The 18,589-nt window shown below is 35.7% G+C and overlaps 1 protein-coding gene across 5 annotated transcripts in view; it reads left to right on the top strand.

Annotated features, from left to right (window-relative positions):
* The first annotated feature begins 657 nt into the window (after positions 1–657).
* The window catches only part of MECOM (MDS1 and EVI1 complex locus), a 61,192-nt gene continuing 43,260 nt past the window's right edge, over positions 658–18,589 (top strand). For 3 of the 5 annotated variants that reach the window (XM_054713712.1, XM_028146569.2, XM_054713710.1), the window contains exons 1-3: positions 658–786; positions 12,709–12,811; positions 16,506–16,722. In XM_054713712.1, the coding sequence (XP_054569687.1) occupies positions 12,763–12,811; positions 16,506–16,722 (266 nt within the window). In that variant the 5' untranslated portion in view covers positions 658–786; positions 12,709–12,762. Of the gene's footprint in view, positions 787–12,708; positions 12,812–16,505; positions 16,723–18,589 lie in introns of those variants that run through there. The other 2 variants (XM_028146577.2, XM_028146570.2) reach the window with 2 other exon arrangements.

The raw sequence follows: 18,589 nt of genomic DNA, 5'->3' as shown, positions 1-18,589 counted from the left end.
CTTACTAAATGTAAAATCAAAATATGCATTGGCATGTGTTAACTAAAACATTAAGTTGCCACATTTTGCATGAACGTGTACCAATCATTTGCTTTCATTTGGTTTTCTTTAGTTGGGTCAGAAGCATCTAGGAGACAAATCTTATTATCTTCTTCAACCCAGGGTGTGATTTCATGGTAGTGAAATGAACACTGAAAATGAACGTAATATTTAAATGAAAGTTTTTAAATTGAATTAATTTACAGTGCAAAACTGTGAAAGTATACATTTACATGGGAACACTATCTTAACCTAAAATATTGACTATTTAGTTTAGAAATATTATATTAATATACATCGTTCAGTATTTTTTGTAAAAAATCACATTGGGTAAAATTAAGTCAATAGCACTCATTCATGCATAACAAGGAAACAAGCATCTTTAAAATCAATTAAATTTTTTGTAATAATTCACAATTGCTTTGCTCCTTTAAAAAACAGTACTTTGTCACTTTTAAGATAACATTCTTCCTTTATTTATATTAATGCTGAGTTTTTTCTTTTAAAGATTCAAAAGAGGAATATATATTGAATAAAATGTTTTCAAGCAGATAACCCTTCTAATAAATGAACTGATGTAGAAATTGATTGTTCTCATCTTCTTCCTTCTAGATCTTAGACGAGTTTTGCAATGTGAAGTTCTGCATAGATGCTAGTGAACCAGATGTAGGAAGCTGGCTCAAGTACATCAGGTTCGCTGGCTGTTATGATCAGCACAACCTCGTTGCATGCCAGATAAATGACCAGGTATGTTGTAAAGATTTTCTTGTCTTTCTTTGAGAACACTAAAGTATCAGTGAAGCCTGAAGAATAAAAATAACAGTGAGCTGCAGTAGACCCTTGTGGCCTGTTTGTTGATATGGTGAAAGGTAATGCACAAATATAAGTAAGATGCAGAATAAAGTCACTTTCAGGACTTTTCTTTCACTACTACTTTTTTGGGGTAGTTCATTCACTTTGTATCAGTAAACTTCATAAATGTTCTTGTTTTCGGAGTGGGATTGAATGATTTGAAAACTGAGGACTAATTGTGGCTAGCTATTCTTTACCTTTTATTCTTTACCATCATAACAGGGAGACATTCATAGAAAGTATTGAGCTAATCAAGAACACTGAATTTATGCAGAAATTGGAAGTGATATACTTGGAATATTATGTAGATTTTATTAGAAATAGTAGATAGATTTATCTGTATGCTCTATATGTGAAATTATCTGATTATGCATTTTATATTTACTTGCCTAATTATAAGTGAGGAGCACTTTTAGATTAACCAAAATACTATTTTTTTGCACATGTGAAAAGTTTAAAAATATCTCTGCTGGAAATTGTTTTATGGAGGGCCATGCAATGAGCTTAACTTTAATAATAATAACTATGAAATAAGATCATGAAAATATCATGAAACATATTTTGCACTCTATAAAGTTAGGTTATGAATGTTGTAACTGAGTATGACAGTACCTAAAACAACAAAAAGTTCAGCCTGTTAATTTTTGTTTTATAAACATCGTTGAGTTAGAATTTAATTATGTTATCATTATTTATAACTTTTAACCCAATGGTTACCTAAATCAAATTTTGTTTCAAAGACCATATTAAAATGGTTGCTTGGCAAATCTCCTATGGAAATCACCACCAAGAAAAAGAAAAGTTTAAATTAGATGTTTTCAATTGAAAGCTGTTAAGTAATGCTAGCGTCATATAGTCTAAGACTCTGTTTCAATCATCATTATGAGATTATTCTTTGGCATTTTACCAACTATCAGATAATTTTTACTGACTAAACTGTATAAGAGGTAGTAAATTGTAAAATTAGGTTTAAATGGGAATCGTTTAAAAATCTTCAACATATATAAAAAATACTAAACCAATCAATTGTTTTTTTCCCTTTGCCGTAAGAAAACAAGAGGCATTATTGACAAAGGAAAACATTATTAAATTAGCTATTGATTGTGAGCAGAAAATATCCCAAGTCCGTCATATGAGTTATTGTGACCATCAACAGCAAACATTTTTTGAGCACCCACTATTTGTAGATGTGGGAAATACATAGGCGTTGTAAATGAGTGTGTGCTGTGTTTCCTTAAAAAAGGAACTGAAGGAGCTCAAAAAGCAGCTGTAAGATGAAATAATAGAATTATATCATAATAATGACTTGCTATCCACATTTACTGACAATAGGGCTATTTCCTTAGACAGATAAAACTTTTGCAGGATCAATGAAAAGGTGATTGAAGATTCGAACTTGTGCCCAATTCATTTTTTCATTTATTATTTATGTGTCTAATATTTTACAATAAATATACTCTTGTCATTGGGAATTTTGATTACATGAAATGAGGAAACCATTTTTGCTGTTTCTAACCTTAATTAGATTGCTTTTTAGAGTAGGTATTTATAATTTTAACATTGTCTCTTTTGAGGTGCACATTGTAAAATGCATTGCTTTCAAAAGAAAATATGTAGGTTTCATACTTTAATGAATAGCATGTTTACTTTTTTTTTTTAACTGAAGAACCAGAGAAATTGGTTCATCAGGGAAACCATAAAAGGCTAATATTAAACACATACCTATTATTTCTGTAGGTACTCATTTTAAACTTATGTGTTATGCTGGCAGATATCTAAGATGGTAACAGAGTGCATATCAGTTAACATAATTGTGAAATTGACATTACATGGTCAAGTAAATTCACCCAGAGAAAACGAGAGAAAAGGCAGAGGTAAAAGTCAGATTTGTGTGATAGGCATAGAAGCATACAATCACACTTAGCTCAGTGGACAAGACAAAAGAGAACAGATATCCAAATAGTGTGTGCATATTTTATAAACCTATTCATCTTATAAGCATGTATGCATATTTCTAACGGCCAATTAAGACGAGCAATTCCAGACAGCTTTGAAATGTGAATGTTAGACTAGGTACAATGATAAAAGAGCTGACTGAAGAGATTCCCTAGGTCTGTTTTTTCGCTCTCTTCCATGAGGAATAGGAGCTGCCAACTGGTGAATAAGCACAACTCATCATGGACACCCCCATTGTGTGAGATATTAGTTACTATCCAGATATAAAGAGAGACCCTGGGTCAGGAGTAATTATTAAACATGAACAACACCAACTCACCTGTACAACATGAAAGCAAATGAAGCAAGGAAGCAATCTGCAAGAAATTGTAAACACTGTTTCTCTTTGCTCTGATTCTTAGGTAGAGCTCAAATTCATAAGATGAATTTGAGTAACATGACAGGTATAAGTCCTGGACTATAAACAAGAAGAATTTCCGTGACTCTTTCAACTGCAGTCTAACCACTGTAGTAATCAAGGTATCTATAAAAGACAGAAAAAGATGACCCTGAACAAAATAAGATAATGTAAATTAGAGTTTACTTTGCAAAGATGCAGATTTCTAACAATACTTGATCAATGTTAATGATCAAGTTTAATCAGTTTGAATGTTTTATCATAATGTGGAGGAGTTCTACAAAAAAGAATAAATGTGCTTGCTAATATAATAATATAGTTTTATAATAGTGGGACAGGTAGAATATGTATATTGGATGACACCCATATTTGATTTGTCGGGTTGGGGGGTGGTGGTGAAGAAGGGACTTAGAAACAGCATGGATTTTGATTTTCAAGTAAAGTTGGTAAAAGATGTAATCTGTTTTGTATCATAAAAACAAAGGCCATTCAATTAACATTTTTCTAATACCTCTGTATGAGATTTTATTAGAGGGGATTTTTTTCTGAGTTTAAATTTTCCAATAGATTTCTGTGAGTTCTCTTACTATTTTTTTTTCAAACCAGAGTTATCTTTGTGGAAGTTGTTTTTTTCTTGACAATACTGCCTAGAAAGACTCAATTTATTGTTTTTAGATCTCTCTCATTTCATATTTTCAAAATTACTGCAGCGATGTTTTTTAGAGATGCAAATTATGAAAACACTGGCGTAACTGCTAAACCATAATTTTAAAGTAGCTTCAGTTTCTAATTGATATCCGTATTCCCACCTGAAAATATTGTATTGACTATAGTAATTTATCTTTGTAACAGAGGGCCACACCAAAGATACTAGTAAATTAAGACCATAATCACACTCAAGTCGTAAACGTGTAGATACATTAAACACACTTAAGGGTCTTTATCCCTGAAGTCCTAATGATGTTTTTTCTCTTATTCCTTAAAGTTTCTGTATGGTGCTACATCGCTAGACTGCTTGTCACACAGAATCTAGTTAGAACATTTTACTGAAACAGACAATGCTTCAATAGTTTTACATTATAATGACCTCGAATGGTCCCTGGTTGCTTTCAGGAGCAAGCACTGGCACTGAGAGTTAGAGCAGGGCAGGAGCAAGAGCAGAGAGTTGGATGACGAAAGCTCTTTCCAGGACAGTCTTCAAGAGAACCAAACAGGCAGAGGAAGCATGAACCTGGTTTATTAATTATTCAGAGGTTTTATTTACTTCTGGAAGCATCCACGTGCTAAAGGCCAAGTAGGCCAAACAGCTAGATGATTCACTGAGGGGTGTTTTGTTTTTTAATTCTTAATATTTTGATGGCCTTTCCTTTGACATCTTGTGGATATCTTACTTTTACCAACCAATTTGAGGGATGGATGTAGCACACCTTTATATTCCGTGTCACCCTGCTCCTGCCTCTCCCTTTGATGAGTTTCCTAATATCTCCACATTTCTATATCCTTCACCTAAATCAAAGATGGCCCATAGACCCCTTGTCCACCTCAAACAGTGCCAGTTTTCATTTATGATGTGTTCATAAGCTTTGTGTACTTGTGGCATAGCTCTCTGGATACAAGTTTTCCTCTAATACTTCTTCGTATTGGCTCTAATCAGACAGATCACTAAGACACAATTCATGTAAGTTGACCTTTTAGACTTGAGCAAGACCTGCCTTTCCACTCATGATAATTAGAATGATCTGGGTGTGTGTCCTGGGGTAACATTTTATATGGGTGTATGTATTCTGCGTCATAGGAAGGAACATGATTTCATTCAAACTCCTGGCCTGCCCTAACATGGTCTACAAGTGGAATAAAGTTCTCAGAAACCCAAGACATTATTAATCTTGTCATTTACACAAGGTGATAAGTCCTTTCATTTTTAAATGGGCCCCTGACAGCTGGTATTTTGTAAGTAGAATAAGAGAGGTCTGCTTTTCACTCTGAATAAAAAGAAATGTGTCGATAAGAGATTATCTAATGCCTGATGTCTATTTTGAAGAAATAAGATACAGAAGAATGAGTGCCCCTCAGAGAATACCAGGTTGGAATTCACTTAGGAGATTCTGCCAGCTTTCTTGTGGTTAATGAACAGCAGCAAGATTCTACAGTGATTTCAGCTGCACAGGCATTGTTCTCGTTTGTGCTTTACCTTATAAAGTTTTAACTGCTTCCAGGACAATCATGGCTGAATTGGCACACCCGCTTTCTCTCTCCTTCGGTGCACACCCGTGGTTTATCAGAGCGCTGTGACACTAGAGTCATGTTATTACTGCAAGCTTATTCTGGGCTCAATTATCAACTTATTTTCTTTGGCTTTTTACTGAGAAAAAAATATGTTTTCTTGCATCATTCAATGAATGCAACTTATGCAAAGAAGAAGGGAGGGTAAGCTATGCAAAAAGCAAAATGTGATTTGTTAGTCTCTTTCCACTTTCAAAAAATGTGTGCGTGGACCGTCAGGTAATTTGTTAATGCGCTCTTCCTTTACAAGGATTTCTGTCCACATTTTCAATGACCTCCTTTGATGTTAAAATTATTATTGGCTTTGGGCATTTTCTTTGCTCTGCTTTTAAGTCAAGTTGCACTTTTATACCAAAGTTATGCTCTGCTGTTTTAAGATGAATGCCAGCTGGCAATACCCAGAGAGAGACTGGCTTTGTGAACGATGCCCAAGCTGACTTTGGGGGAATGTTGTCCAGTTGATAGGTTACTTCCTTTGCCCGAAGATGAAGCTGTCTCAGGCATGGTTTGCCATTTGATATTTACATGATAAAATAAACAGCACTGTCTCCCTCCAACCCCCTTTTCCCCCAAAAAAATGTTTTCCTCACATACTAATGCCCAGGACACAGCACTGCCATAACGCTACACAGACCAGGAGTTTTACTAAGATTCTCAGACCACATAAATGGAAAACATGATAAACTGAAGTATTCTGTGCACATTTTAACTAATTGGTGTTTGCATGGTATACAACATCTTTCATTTAGGGGGATCTCAAAGCTTCACACCCATCCTAGACCTCAGCTGTTTCTGGAATGTGGCCCAAAAGATGGTCCTCAGAAGGCATTTACGAGCCATCAAGGAGGACAACTTGTTGGTCAAGGGCATGAGAAAAGCCTCCAGCCTAGTAAAAACCCCAAACATGATTGTTAGCTTCCTTATCATGTGATGATGGAACTCATCCCAAACATTCTGAAACCATCTAGAGTGACCAGTTTTCATAGGATCAGAGGAAATGGCTACGTTAAAGACAGGTGGCTAAGGATATTTCTTGAGGGACCTGTAGAGAGATCCTTAGAGATTATTTAAAGGGTAACTTGCAAGGCTTCCAGGCAGGGTACACTGTAGACTCCAGGTATAATAAGGGACCTTTATCACTTGCCCTATTTATGCAAACTAGGGTCAACAGTCAGTTCTCTGTGTTTTATTTCATTCAATAAATTATACTTGGCTTTCTCTTCATGTTATTAACAAGAGCTAAAAATGTGTGTGTGTTGGGGGGGGAGGCGGGGAGGAGACATGCCCTTCAATGTTTTTGTCCTGAAAATAACCAGTGAATGCATATTTTTCATTTTGGAATCAGATATAGCAGATAATACCAGATATTTATCCGTTTAGCCTGTCACCCTAAAGAAAAATATAGGATATCATCTCTTTGGAGAAACTAAGGAAATAAGCTTGGGCATTATAAAGCCTCCATTCTGTTGAACAGATATCTTTGTATTCTGTCATCAACTCTCTGTCTGCTGAAGACACTTCTTGTTATCTCTTACTAATTAGGCTAAGAATGTATAAAAGGGTCTTTCTTCCGGAAGCTAAAAAGTTGACATCACTTTTGCCCTTTTGAATTGGGGTTTCCCACATTGCTATGGGTGGATCGGGGTGCAGACAATGTTTCCTAAAGCCAGCACATGTGCACACATTGTCTCTGTAGACCTGGTGTTACCTCTCTGCAGCACCGAGACTGACAGATGTGTTCATATCAAATGTTGACTTTGTTCACATATGCAAACTGTCCCCTACCTCCCTCCCACCTGACCTCCAAACGTTAAAGTTTTTCCTAGTCTTCTGACTGGTAATTTGAATGAGGCTATAGAAAATAAAGCATTCAGGCTGGATGTTGGGAGCTGAAAGAGGAAGAAGTCAGCTGTCAACTTCAAAGTGGAAAGACAGCAGTAGTCTGAAAAAGTTGTCCCTCAGTACAAATTTTGCAGGGAGTACATTTCTCTATTATTTCAATTATTACAACTTCCTGAATAGGTTGAAGGTCATTCATAATTCACACTTCTGTCATTTTTAGGCATGCCAAATGCAGTCTATTAAGCATAAATAAAACTTCCAGTGCTTGACCAGGAAAAATAAACAAGGATTCATAACAATGAGGCCTTGTTCATCTTTTTAAAACTAAATGATATGCTTTCTTCCTTTCTTGTTTCGCCTCTTGTGCACTGAATTTTTCTTCTGTTTCAATAGTACAAACATAATACTTTAAATCGATCCAAGCATAGCAAACTAGACAGCAAGTCTGGTCTGACAGATTCTAGATTCCTCTATTTTATGGGATAATAAACAAGAACCCACATTATTACCATTTATAAATACAAATAGTAGCATCATCCATCTGATGGAGGATTAGGTTGAGCACAGGCCTGACAGTATAAAGCAGAATCTGAAAGACTTTTATAGCCTGTTAACTTTCCTATCAGAATGCTTACGTGTTCCTACTCTCCTTAGAGGCTATCCTCTTGCACTTAAATAGCAAAAGAAAATGGATATTCAATAAAATGTTTAATTCAAATTTCAACTATATATAATATGTAATTATATACAATATATAATATATAATTATATACAATTTATATGATATATAATCAGAATCAATTACATGCCATTAAATACTCAATTATATTAATATATAAAATATGAGATTGCTAATATTTTATGCAAATTTTTTAATTCCCCCAACATGTGTACTTTGCCACATTTATATGTCACTTATGAAATATCCTAGCCCATATATACTTATGTATATAACATTGTCTGAAAATATACCTTTTGGAAATGTAAAAGTTGCTAAATCAAATTTTCATCATCACTGCTTTTTATCCCTAGCTTAGTTTTATGAATATTAAGTGAATTGATATTCTTTTGGCATTTGGAACTGGTTTCAAATTTTGATTAAAATAAATTAAATACAACAATTATATTTAGAGTAATGCCTATATACACGAACAATTTTATCTTTATGCCTTAAATTGTGACTTTTACCAGTAGTAAAAGTGAATAATTTATGAGATTTCTAGTTTTATTTTTCAAGTATCTGAATGATTTAGAATTTAAAGAATACTAAGCAATTTTATTCATATGCTACTTTAGCAAAATTTTAAAATATAATAACACAAAAGGATCTATTAAAACATTTACTATACATATTTATTCTTATCAATTCAAGTATTCAGAGATGCAGCTATAATATCCTTACTTTAAAAATAGAAATATAACTTTCTGGAGCAATTAAAAGAATCTAGCAAGATACTGGGATAATTAATGTTTTTTCCTGTGGTAAAATGAAATGACCACCTCAACTTTCAAAAGTTTCAAATTCATGGAGAGGTAAGCCATGTTTATAACTTGTTGTGTTTCTGGAATTTGATATTAGCTAACAAAAAAGAAAACTCTAGAGGAGTCAAAATATTTTATCATATTTAACAGTATTTAAAGTATTTTATCATGCCTTTACAAAATGGAATTCCTGTCTAACCCTATTGCCTTACTAGAAGGCCCCACTCCTCTTATCTTTCACCTTCTATTGGGAGAGATTAAGATATTCCTTTTAATAGAACATTATGAGAGAGATACAGCAAAACAATGAAGCAACAACTCATTTGTAACAATTCAAACTCTTTCCAAGTCTTTGAGACTTTTGAGCCTCTCTTTATATACTTGAGTTGAATTCATCACAAAATCCCAGATCCAGGACATTTTTATTTTGGATCCATATAGCTTTTTCCATAAAACCCCCTGATGGAAGAGGAGACCTGTTAACTCTTTCATGGAATTTAACAGAGTAATTGATTTTCTTCCATTTTGCCCTAACACAAAAACCAAAGAGGTTATATTAGCAGTGTCTCTGCTTCAGATACATAAGTCAGATGACATATAATTCATAGGACTGCAATATAGCTGAGATTTTGAGGCTACAGTGATTTTAAAGACATTATAATTTTATTTTTATAAGCATGGTCAAGCATACTTAATATACAAACCTGCAGGAAAAGCTACATAATCCACTTCTGCTCTGAATTATATTTTTATTTGCTGAAACACCTATTTTATAACATAGAAGCATAAAGGTGATATCTTATTTTCTTAGTGGCTTGATTTCTCCCAGATTGCATTCCAGCATTCCCTCACATAATTGTTTTGAGGCAACAAATTGTCATTCTGTTTTCTTTACAACCACACCCCTCACTTCTCAAGTGCCTGCCTGTACATTATTATTGCTAACACGTAAACTAACTTTATATGTAGACACCTCTGCATTTAAATATTCAAATTATATGCTTGGGCCATTGTAATTATAGGAGGAAAAGCATAATTTCACTCAAGTCTCTGTAAGATACTCGGAGATGAGATAGAATGAAGATATCAAATGGTAGCAGCACCCTGAAGAAAACAAAGCACTAGACTTGTGAGGGTGTGGTAGATGGGACTCCGAGGCACATTCTTACTGCTGGGTGAGGAAGCCCAGAATCTGCCCTCATTACGTCTGGAGCTTGCCAGTTCTTTTCAAACCTCAGTTTCATGAGCACCATAAAAATTCACTTAAAATCGAAAAGAACACCCTGAAGTTAAAACCCACTCTGCTTTGCCTTGCCTTTCATGGCCTGGAATGTCACCTTTTACCTCCAGTAAATAAAGCCAACATCAACACTCTTCCGTGTCTTTTATTTTTTTTTTATGTGCTCAATATTCTTCACATGACAATCTGGACACTTAAAGGGAAATTACAATAGTGATCTATGTCCCCACAAAGAGAATTGTCTTTATAATATATAGTTATAATGTATCCATCATTTCTTTTTTTTTTTGTTTCTTGGACTGTTCACATTGGAACCAGTAAATCTAAAATGGAATTAAAAGAGACATGATTAATAGTGGACTACAAAGAAATAATGATATCATAATAGTTTCTTAAAATGACCTGGCATGTGTGTCGAAGCAGCATTCCCCAACAGAGACAACTGCTCTGTTTTACGGTCTTGCAGGGTATTGTCTCTTTAACCTCACTATTTCCGAGAAGCCACTGAAAAGTTCTAATATGTCACAATTCAAATGTCAACATGTTGTTGGAAAGGAAGCTAATAAGTTAAACCTTTGAGAGATGCCAAAAAAGAGGTGATTCAAACTGTTGAGAGAAGTCCATTGTTTTCTAAGGGGAAATAGAACTCCAGGTTGAACAGGGTACTTACAAGCATTTAACTGGGAGGTTTTGGGGAAAAAGCAAATGCACACTAATTGTTTTTTTTTTTAATCTGGTAACTTTTTGAGCAGAACTGTTCTTCTCTTCTTCTTCCTCCAAAGAAAGAAAATTAGGAAGGTTAATTAAGTTTAATAAGCTATAGATGGTAAATTCCCTGTTTTGTTTTGTTTGTTGTAGAAAGAGGACAGGTAATTCTCCTAAGATAGTCTGGATTCTGTCTATGGATATATATATAAAATCTTAGGTTACATTAGAACATATTATACAAGATTTTATGTTTGCCATTATTTTCTATATAAACTAGATTCATCTGGTTAAATTATGGGCGAATGAAAAAAAAAAGATTTTATTTCAACAGGAAAGAAGCTAAGCAGAAAATACTCCTCATTGAGTTATTCTTTTTTGAATTTAGCACAATTTTGTGCTCTGGTCTTTTTATAGAAAAATAAACAATTGGCCTTTAGAGCCACCTACTGGAATAAAGAGGCACGTACTGATGTCTAATGTCCTCTGCTTCTCAGAAGATAAACAAATAAATACAGCTAAAGTGACGCACATTTCTGTTGACCTTATAAGATGTTAATTTACTCTTCTCAGTTTGAAATATCAAATGATCCTGCAAGAAACCATAATTAGAGCAATGTCTTCTAAACATAACCCTTCCCATTTCTTAGAAGAGCGTACCAATTTGCGTTGTGATTTTTCTCCACCATTGGATTGAGGTTGAGCAGAATTGAACCCTTATTTTTTTGTTATCACTATTGTTTTTGGTGTGTGTGTGTGTGTGTGTGTGTGTGTGTGTGTGTGTGAATGTCATTGGTCTAATTTTTACCGGTTAATTGTATAACTTCATTCTTTCTTCTGTAACCTCTACCTAGTTACGAAATTGTTGTTTAATAAATAATCTTAGAATAAACATTTTAATGGCAAAATAAATAAGTACCTTAAATATTTTCCCAATTAAATGCTTTTTTAACTGAGATATAACTGATATATAACATTATATTAAACTGTGCAACATAATGATTCTATGTTTATATCTATCACAAATTAAATGCTTTTATAAATGGAAAAAATCCTGAAGTCGGGGCAAATAAATTGTTCAATGACTTGTCTAAGGTCACAGAGCTGGTTAGGGGGAAGGTGGGCATCCCTTAGAAATTATAGGTCAGAGTTCTTTTCACACTCGCCCCACTGCATTTTAGTTAGTCATTAACGGGTTTATTAAATCCTTCCTCTCCTCAACATTTTGCCAGAAAGTAAGAGGGAATAAACCCCAGTAAATTAATCTATTGAAGGCATAATGCCTGCTTTCAAAGAGTGGGATCAGGAGCAAGGGCATGAGGGCAGGTCCTGATTGGTGAGAGGGGGATTACATTTTGAAAAACAAAAATGTTCTCCTTTGACTATGTTTTCTACAGATCTTGCTGTCATCATTCTTTATTTCATGCATGTCTTTCCAGACTATTCCCTTAAAAATCCCTTGTTGAGAAGGTGCTACTTTTGAGAGAGAACATACTCAAAGGAGGTGATTGTGCCCCTTGCCACCCTTAGCTAGACTATTGCTGGCTAATGCAAGACGCTTTCAACTCTGAGTATGTGTGTGGTTCACTAGAGTGGGGAATTCAGAGAAGGAAAAGTTCTGTGTGAAACATTGTACAGGGTATATGTGACACCAAGCCTTGCATAAAGAAAATTTGATTTGTGAAGTCGGATTTGGAAAAGATTAGTGGATTCGCTTGGAAGTCACAGCTTTCCATTTATCAGTGGAGGGCTCATTTTCAGTTTATAACATGGGAAGTCACATGTCTTTTTACAAAAACACAAAATGAGTATTTTTGGTAAGGTCTGAGAAAATGTACAGACATCTTAGTGTCTATCTGGCCTTTTCTTAGTGTTCTTTCTTCCCACCCCACCCTTTGTCGGTCTCGTGAAGATATTTTATCGAGTAGTCGCAGACATCGCGCCGGGAGAGGAGCTCCTGCTGTTCATGAAGAGTGAAGACTATCCCCATGAAACTATGGCGCCGGATATCCACGGTGAGTGTGGCCCAGGCCCCCATCTGCATTGCCCTCTTTGGGAGACTGACGGAGCATCCAAAAGGGTCCATCCGCCTTGGTGTTCATTGGTTTTCCTGGCTATTCAGTGTCAGTGTTATCATATTCCTTCTCTTGAAGTGGCTTCTTTCTTGGTTTTGCTGTCTGGGTAATATTACTGTGAAGCTAAAGTAAGCAGAGATTTTTTCCTGAAATGGAGGTCAAAGGGAATTTGGAATATTTACTTACTTATTATTTATTTATTTTTCTTTTTAAAAAATATATTTTTTACTGATTTTAGAGATGAAGGGAGAGGGAGAGAGAGAGAGAGAGAGAGAGAGAGAGAGAGAGAGAGAGAGAGAGAGAGAGAGAGAGAGAGAGAAACATCAATGATGAGAGGGAATCATTGATATGTTGCCTCTTGCACATCCCCTGCTGGGGATCAAGCCCGAAACCCAGGCATGTGCCCTGATGGGGAATGAAACCGTGACCTCCTGGTTCATAGATCAATGCTCAACCACTGAGCCACGCAGGCAGGGTGAATTTTGAGTATTTAGACTGGGACATCACATAGTTAAACCTTTTACCAATGCCTCCGACAACGGTGAGAGTCCTTTCATTATACAAAAGTCATTCTGGGGAGCTTGCTTTTGAGCTTTGTAAATCTAGGGGAAGTTTCTCCCATCTAATATTCTATTACTGGGAAAAATGTTTCTACTTGAGCAAAATGCTAGCCAGCATGATCATAGGGGAGAGGATAGGAGGTGGTGTGGGATTTGGGAGAGTACAGTGAGGAAATTTTGCAACCAGAGGAATTTATATTCGCCAGATACCTATTCTAAATCAAAGGAAGAGGTATCAAAATGAATTATAATTACTAATATTGTATGTTTAGAGGAGATTAGGAAAAAAATTCTTCTGGTATTGATTTGTATCCTTGGGATGATAATTTGATACTTTCTCTTTCCTAGTTCTCTCTCCTAATATAATGTGATTTAGTTCAACCTAATCTCAGTGGTGTCTTTAGAGTGTCTTTTGTGGTTGGAAGGGTCACTGGGAAGGGTTAAGCCATCCACCTTTGCTGAGGATGGAGATCGTGCCACCTCCCACCCTCCCGCAGCCCGGGAGAACCTCAGCCTCTGCTTCTGTGGCTCCTCGGGAGGATCGCCAACTCTTTGCTGCCTCTTTACTTGAACATTTTTCCTTTGGCTGAGCTGCGTTCCACCTCTTTGTAGATTATACCAGTTGTATTTGGGGGAGCCTTTTGGAAATTGTGTTCTTCTTAGAAACTCTGGCAAGCAAATGGTTTAAAAAACAAAACAAAAACGTGTTGTCGATGAGCCTGGTAGAGTTTGAACGTGATGGGAAGTCTGCCCCAAAAGGGCTCTGGGACAGCAGGAAGTGCTTAGATGGTAAAAAATGTAATCTGGGCTTTGTTTGGTATAAGACATCTTTCATTAGTGAATGTTAGATCAAAAAAAAGGTTTTCAAACAATTATTTTTGGAAACTTCAGTGATTAGTTTACTATTCTAAAAGGCCTAAAGAGAAGTGACTGTTCTTTCTGGGCTGCCTTTCATACATTACCTTCCTTTACAATACCTTTGAACCCATCAGTTGCCTTTTGTTTTCACAGTAACATATACCATATATAGTATATGTGATGTTTAAATGGTGGTTTGTATTTTATACTTCTAGGATTTAATGTTTCTGAGGAAAGAGAGAATAAAACATTTTCATTGTACACATTATGCGCTAGCTATTATATGCTTTCCATTTATTATCTCATTTAATCTTTACACATAGATCAAACCTGTAGGAAAGGAATTATTTCCATTATACAGATAGGAAGACTGAGGCTACAGTGGCAAAGACCACATGACTAGAAAGTGGTAGAGTCAGCATTCAAAACAAGGTCTTGCTGTCTTTAAAACCTAGGCCTTTCCCACTTATTATGTAGCTTGAAGGTTCTGTTTGTGTTCAGACTGCTGGCTAAGTTTCTAAATGTAGATCTTAAATATGTGGATAGTGTAACAGACAATAGGAAATGTTTTCATTACCTATTTAATCTCATTGAGAGACCTGTCTTTAGAGCTGAGGTGATTTATTTTAGAATGCCTCCTTCTTCCTTAATCATCTGCATCCTAATGTCTTTACCTTCCTGGTCCCCTGTTACTGTTTAGTTTAAACTAAACTAGTACTCTAAACTAGTACTAGTACTAGTACTCTGTAGACTACAGCAGACCTGTCTGCTTAGCTTCTCACGTTTCCGTTTCCGTGGGCTTTCCAGCTTTCCATGGCTTTCTCTTCCCTTCCTAGCAGGGACCTAAAAAGCCCCTGGTGACCTGCTACCCTCTCTAGCTCCATTTCCCACTCCTCCCCAACACCCACCCTCTAAAACAGTCATGCTTCACTGTAGCTTGGCCTTCCGGGAGCCCGCCATGCTCTTTCTTGCCTTCATTGGTCCATGTTGTTTCTGCTGCCTGCAGTGCCCACCCTCATCCCAATTCACCTGACTGATTCTTGCTTATTACATTTTCTGAAACTCTCCTCAGATAAGTGGATTAGTCACATTCCTCTGAACTTCCTTAGGCCCTATGCATGCACCTGTCATAAAATATATCACACTCTGTCCATATGCATGTCCCCTTGAGTTTCTTGCATATTAATTCTCCAGCAAAATGCCTAGCATTCAGGTAGTGACTGAATTGTTCCCTCAAAAACATTCAGTCAATGAACACCTGGCTATAGGTCCTGACTGTGGGTCTATAAACCAGGAATTGTGTCTTCTGTTGTAGCTCTGTGTGTCTTTCAGCAGTGTGAGCTATTTTCAAGACTTCTGGGGTAGTATCTGTGTGATCTGGGTCTAGTTGTATGGCCTCATGAGTGGACTAAATGCTATTCAAGTGGAAAGAATAGAAATAATACCATCACTCCCTGACACGTTCTAACCTTGTTGTTGCCAGTCCCCATTACTACCCTTTATTTATCTCACTGATTTAAAGTGCAAATTCACGTTATGTTTGCTATTTAACAAGGCCATACCAATGGACACTGACCCTGGGGCAACATTAAATGAGCCTAAACAAATCCTAAAAACATCCTGTGTCCCATTATATATCATGGTGAATGTGATGAAGTATTTCAAGTTTGCTGATATTAACCAGGCTTAATTAAGCATGGCTCAAATGGGGACTGTATGTCTCAGTCCCCACAGTGAGAAGTGTGTGGAACAGTGATGGGCTCAAATTCTGGCACAACCACCTAGCTGTAGAATCCCTGACTGGTTATTGAACTTCTCTGAGCTTCAATACCCTCATCTAAAAATTGGAATTAAAATATGACATATGATTCCTTATAATCAGGTTTTCAGGAATATCAGTAATCCATGTATGAGACTGAGGAAATAAATGCTGCTCAGTAAGTGGTCATTGCTACTTTTAATATCCCATGAATATTAAATCCTGGAAGGGTTTTATCTGATAGGAAGTCTATACTGTAGCCACAGTAATCACTTATGTTATTGTTCTAGGCTCTGTCCTGCCTTTCTTGCTATCTCTACTCTACATTAAAATTAAAGTGGTGGAAATGAAAATCAAGTAATTTTTACGATGTCTTTCCTAATACCATAATACCTGCTGGGTTGTGGTGGCACGTCCTGATCTCCCAATTTTAGTGACACTGGAATTATATTCACAGAAGAACGGCAATATCGCTGTGAGGATTGTGACCAGCTCTTTGAGTCCAAGGCTGAACTAGCAGATCACCAGAAGTTCCCGTGCAGCACCCCTCACTCAGCCTTTTCAATGGTGGAAGAGGACTTTCAACAAAAACTTGAAAGTGAAAATGATCTCCGAGAGATACACGCAATCCAGGAGTGTAAGGAATGTGACCAAGTTTTTCCCGATTTGCAAAGGTTAGAAATGGCATGTTGCACTACAAAACATATTTATTTATTCTGTGATAAAATGTTCTTATGCTGAACTTTCAGAATTTATGCAGATGGGAAGTTTTGGAACCGCAATGAACCTGATAAGTGTGTTAGTACATGTTTGGAAATCGCCTTTCTCGGGAAATTCTCATCTGTAAAATATTTACAATGAAGTTGGAATGAGTTATTTGGATACCAGATAGATAATGTTTGTTTTTATTTAAGCAATGTTACTGCCAGCTTAACATTGCCATAAAATATAACTTAGAGGAAGACTCGGACTGCTTGGAATAGCTATGATGCTAATTACAGTAATCATATGCTAATCAGTAAAGCTACCTCTAGAAACATTTAGATGATAAAAAAAGATCTCTTCTGCTACTCATTTAAGGATGGTCTTTTGATAGATCCGTGTAACCCATGGATTTCGTTTCAACTATTTAAACTGCACATACATAAAAGAATAAGAAAAGCATGCTCAGTGGAGAAAATGTTGAATTTCCCAAAGGAAACAAATGAACATGATCTAAAATGAAATAATTCTTTAATTCTATTTTCACCAAAATGAAAACCCCATTTTAATCACATATACACGTTTATAGCCTTTTGAATTTCATTCAAGAATATTTTTCATTTATATTAAGAAAACAAGAACCCTGGAACCCACCCTCTAAGGAACTTTCTGATAATTATGCTACAAAATGGTTTCTCAGATCAGAGATGTATATAACCAGCTAATAGATTTTTTGTTTGTTTGTTTCTACCTAATGGTTTTTGCCTTGGTCCATGAACAGTGCTAATAATTGTATTCATTCTTTTGCTTTTAAATGAGAAAATGATCCTTGGAACCCATAATCAGAATTTCAAGTGACCATAACACCATTGTATTTAAATGAGTATGGTGGTATATTAATGGGACTTATTCAAGAGTATGAATTACTCCGTTTGTCTTGGGCACTCCTCTTCTTTCACTTTATCACTTTGTTTCCTTTCTTTCCTTAATGTTTCCCTTTCCCTCTCCTTTTCACCTCCATTGATTGCCCGCACCTTCTTCTCTGGGGAGACCTCTTATAGGAAACGATTTCATATAACAGTCATTCATTTTCATGCATAAATGACTAAAAAAGCATCAAGCATAAGTCAGTCCTTGAGGAAACTGAATCAAAAGAATGAATCTCTAGCTTTGAAAACTCAGACTTATTTTAGTTATTAGAGAGAAAATATTTTGGGGAATAAGAGGGCTTTCCCAGTACACTTTAAACTCATCTTTACTGCTTGACATAAATTCGCAAAGAGATTAAATCTGTTATACAGTATGTTTGTTAAAACATGGATTGGTAATTCAAAAAATGTTGCAGCATGTCTCTAAAATATAATTGTGTCCAAATTAGAAAACAGAATGCAAATAATAAATTCCAGTGGATAAAACACGTATTTCTACTGCAAAGCAATATCTCTGATGCCAGAGATTGAGTCTACTTCCTATAATTTCATTATAAAAAATAAAGGTCAGCATTATAAAACAAAAATGGACAGACTAAACACTAAAATGTAATTTCTATTTCCTACTAGAAGGGCATAGCAATACTTCTTACGGGGAGAAAGCTTGGAACTCTGACTAAGCCTCAGTTAAGAAAGATTAAGCCTTAGTTAACTCTGCTTAATGCCAAAACCCACTGTCAGTGGAAAACAATAAGGAAACCTAATTATCTGGCACTGGATGAGCCCTCAAAATTCACTTTTTGGTAGCTCAGTCAGATGGATATAGCATGTCATTATGAAACCTGGTGTGGAGGTTATATAATTTAGTTATATAAATTATATATAATAATGGTTATATATATAATTGGTT

Source organism: Eptesicus fuscus, chromosome 3, assembly GCF_027574615.1.
Source record: "Eptesicus fuscus isolate TK198812 chromosome 3, DD_ASM_mEF_20220401, whole genome shotgun sequence".
NCBI classification, from domain to species: Eukaryota; Metazoa; Chordata; class Mammalia; order Chiroptera; family Vespertilionidae; genus Eptesicus; species Eptesicus fuscus.
This window is presented reverse-complemented; position numbering and strand designations above follow the sequence as displayed.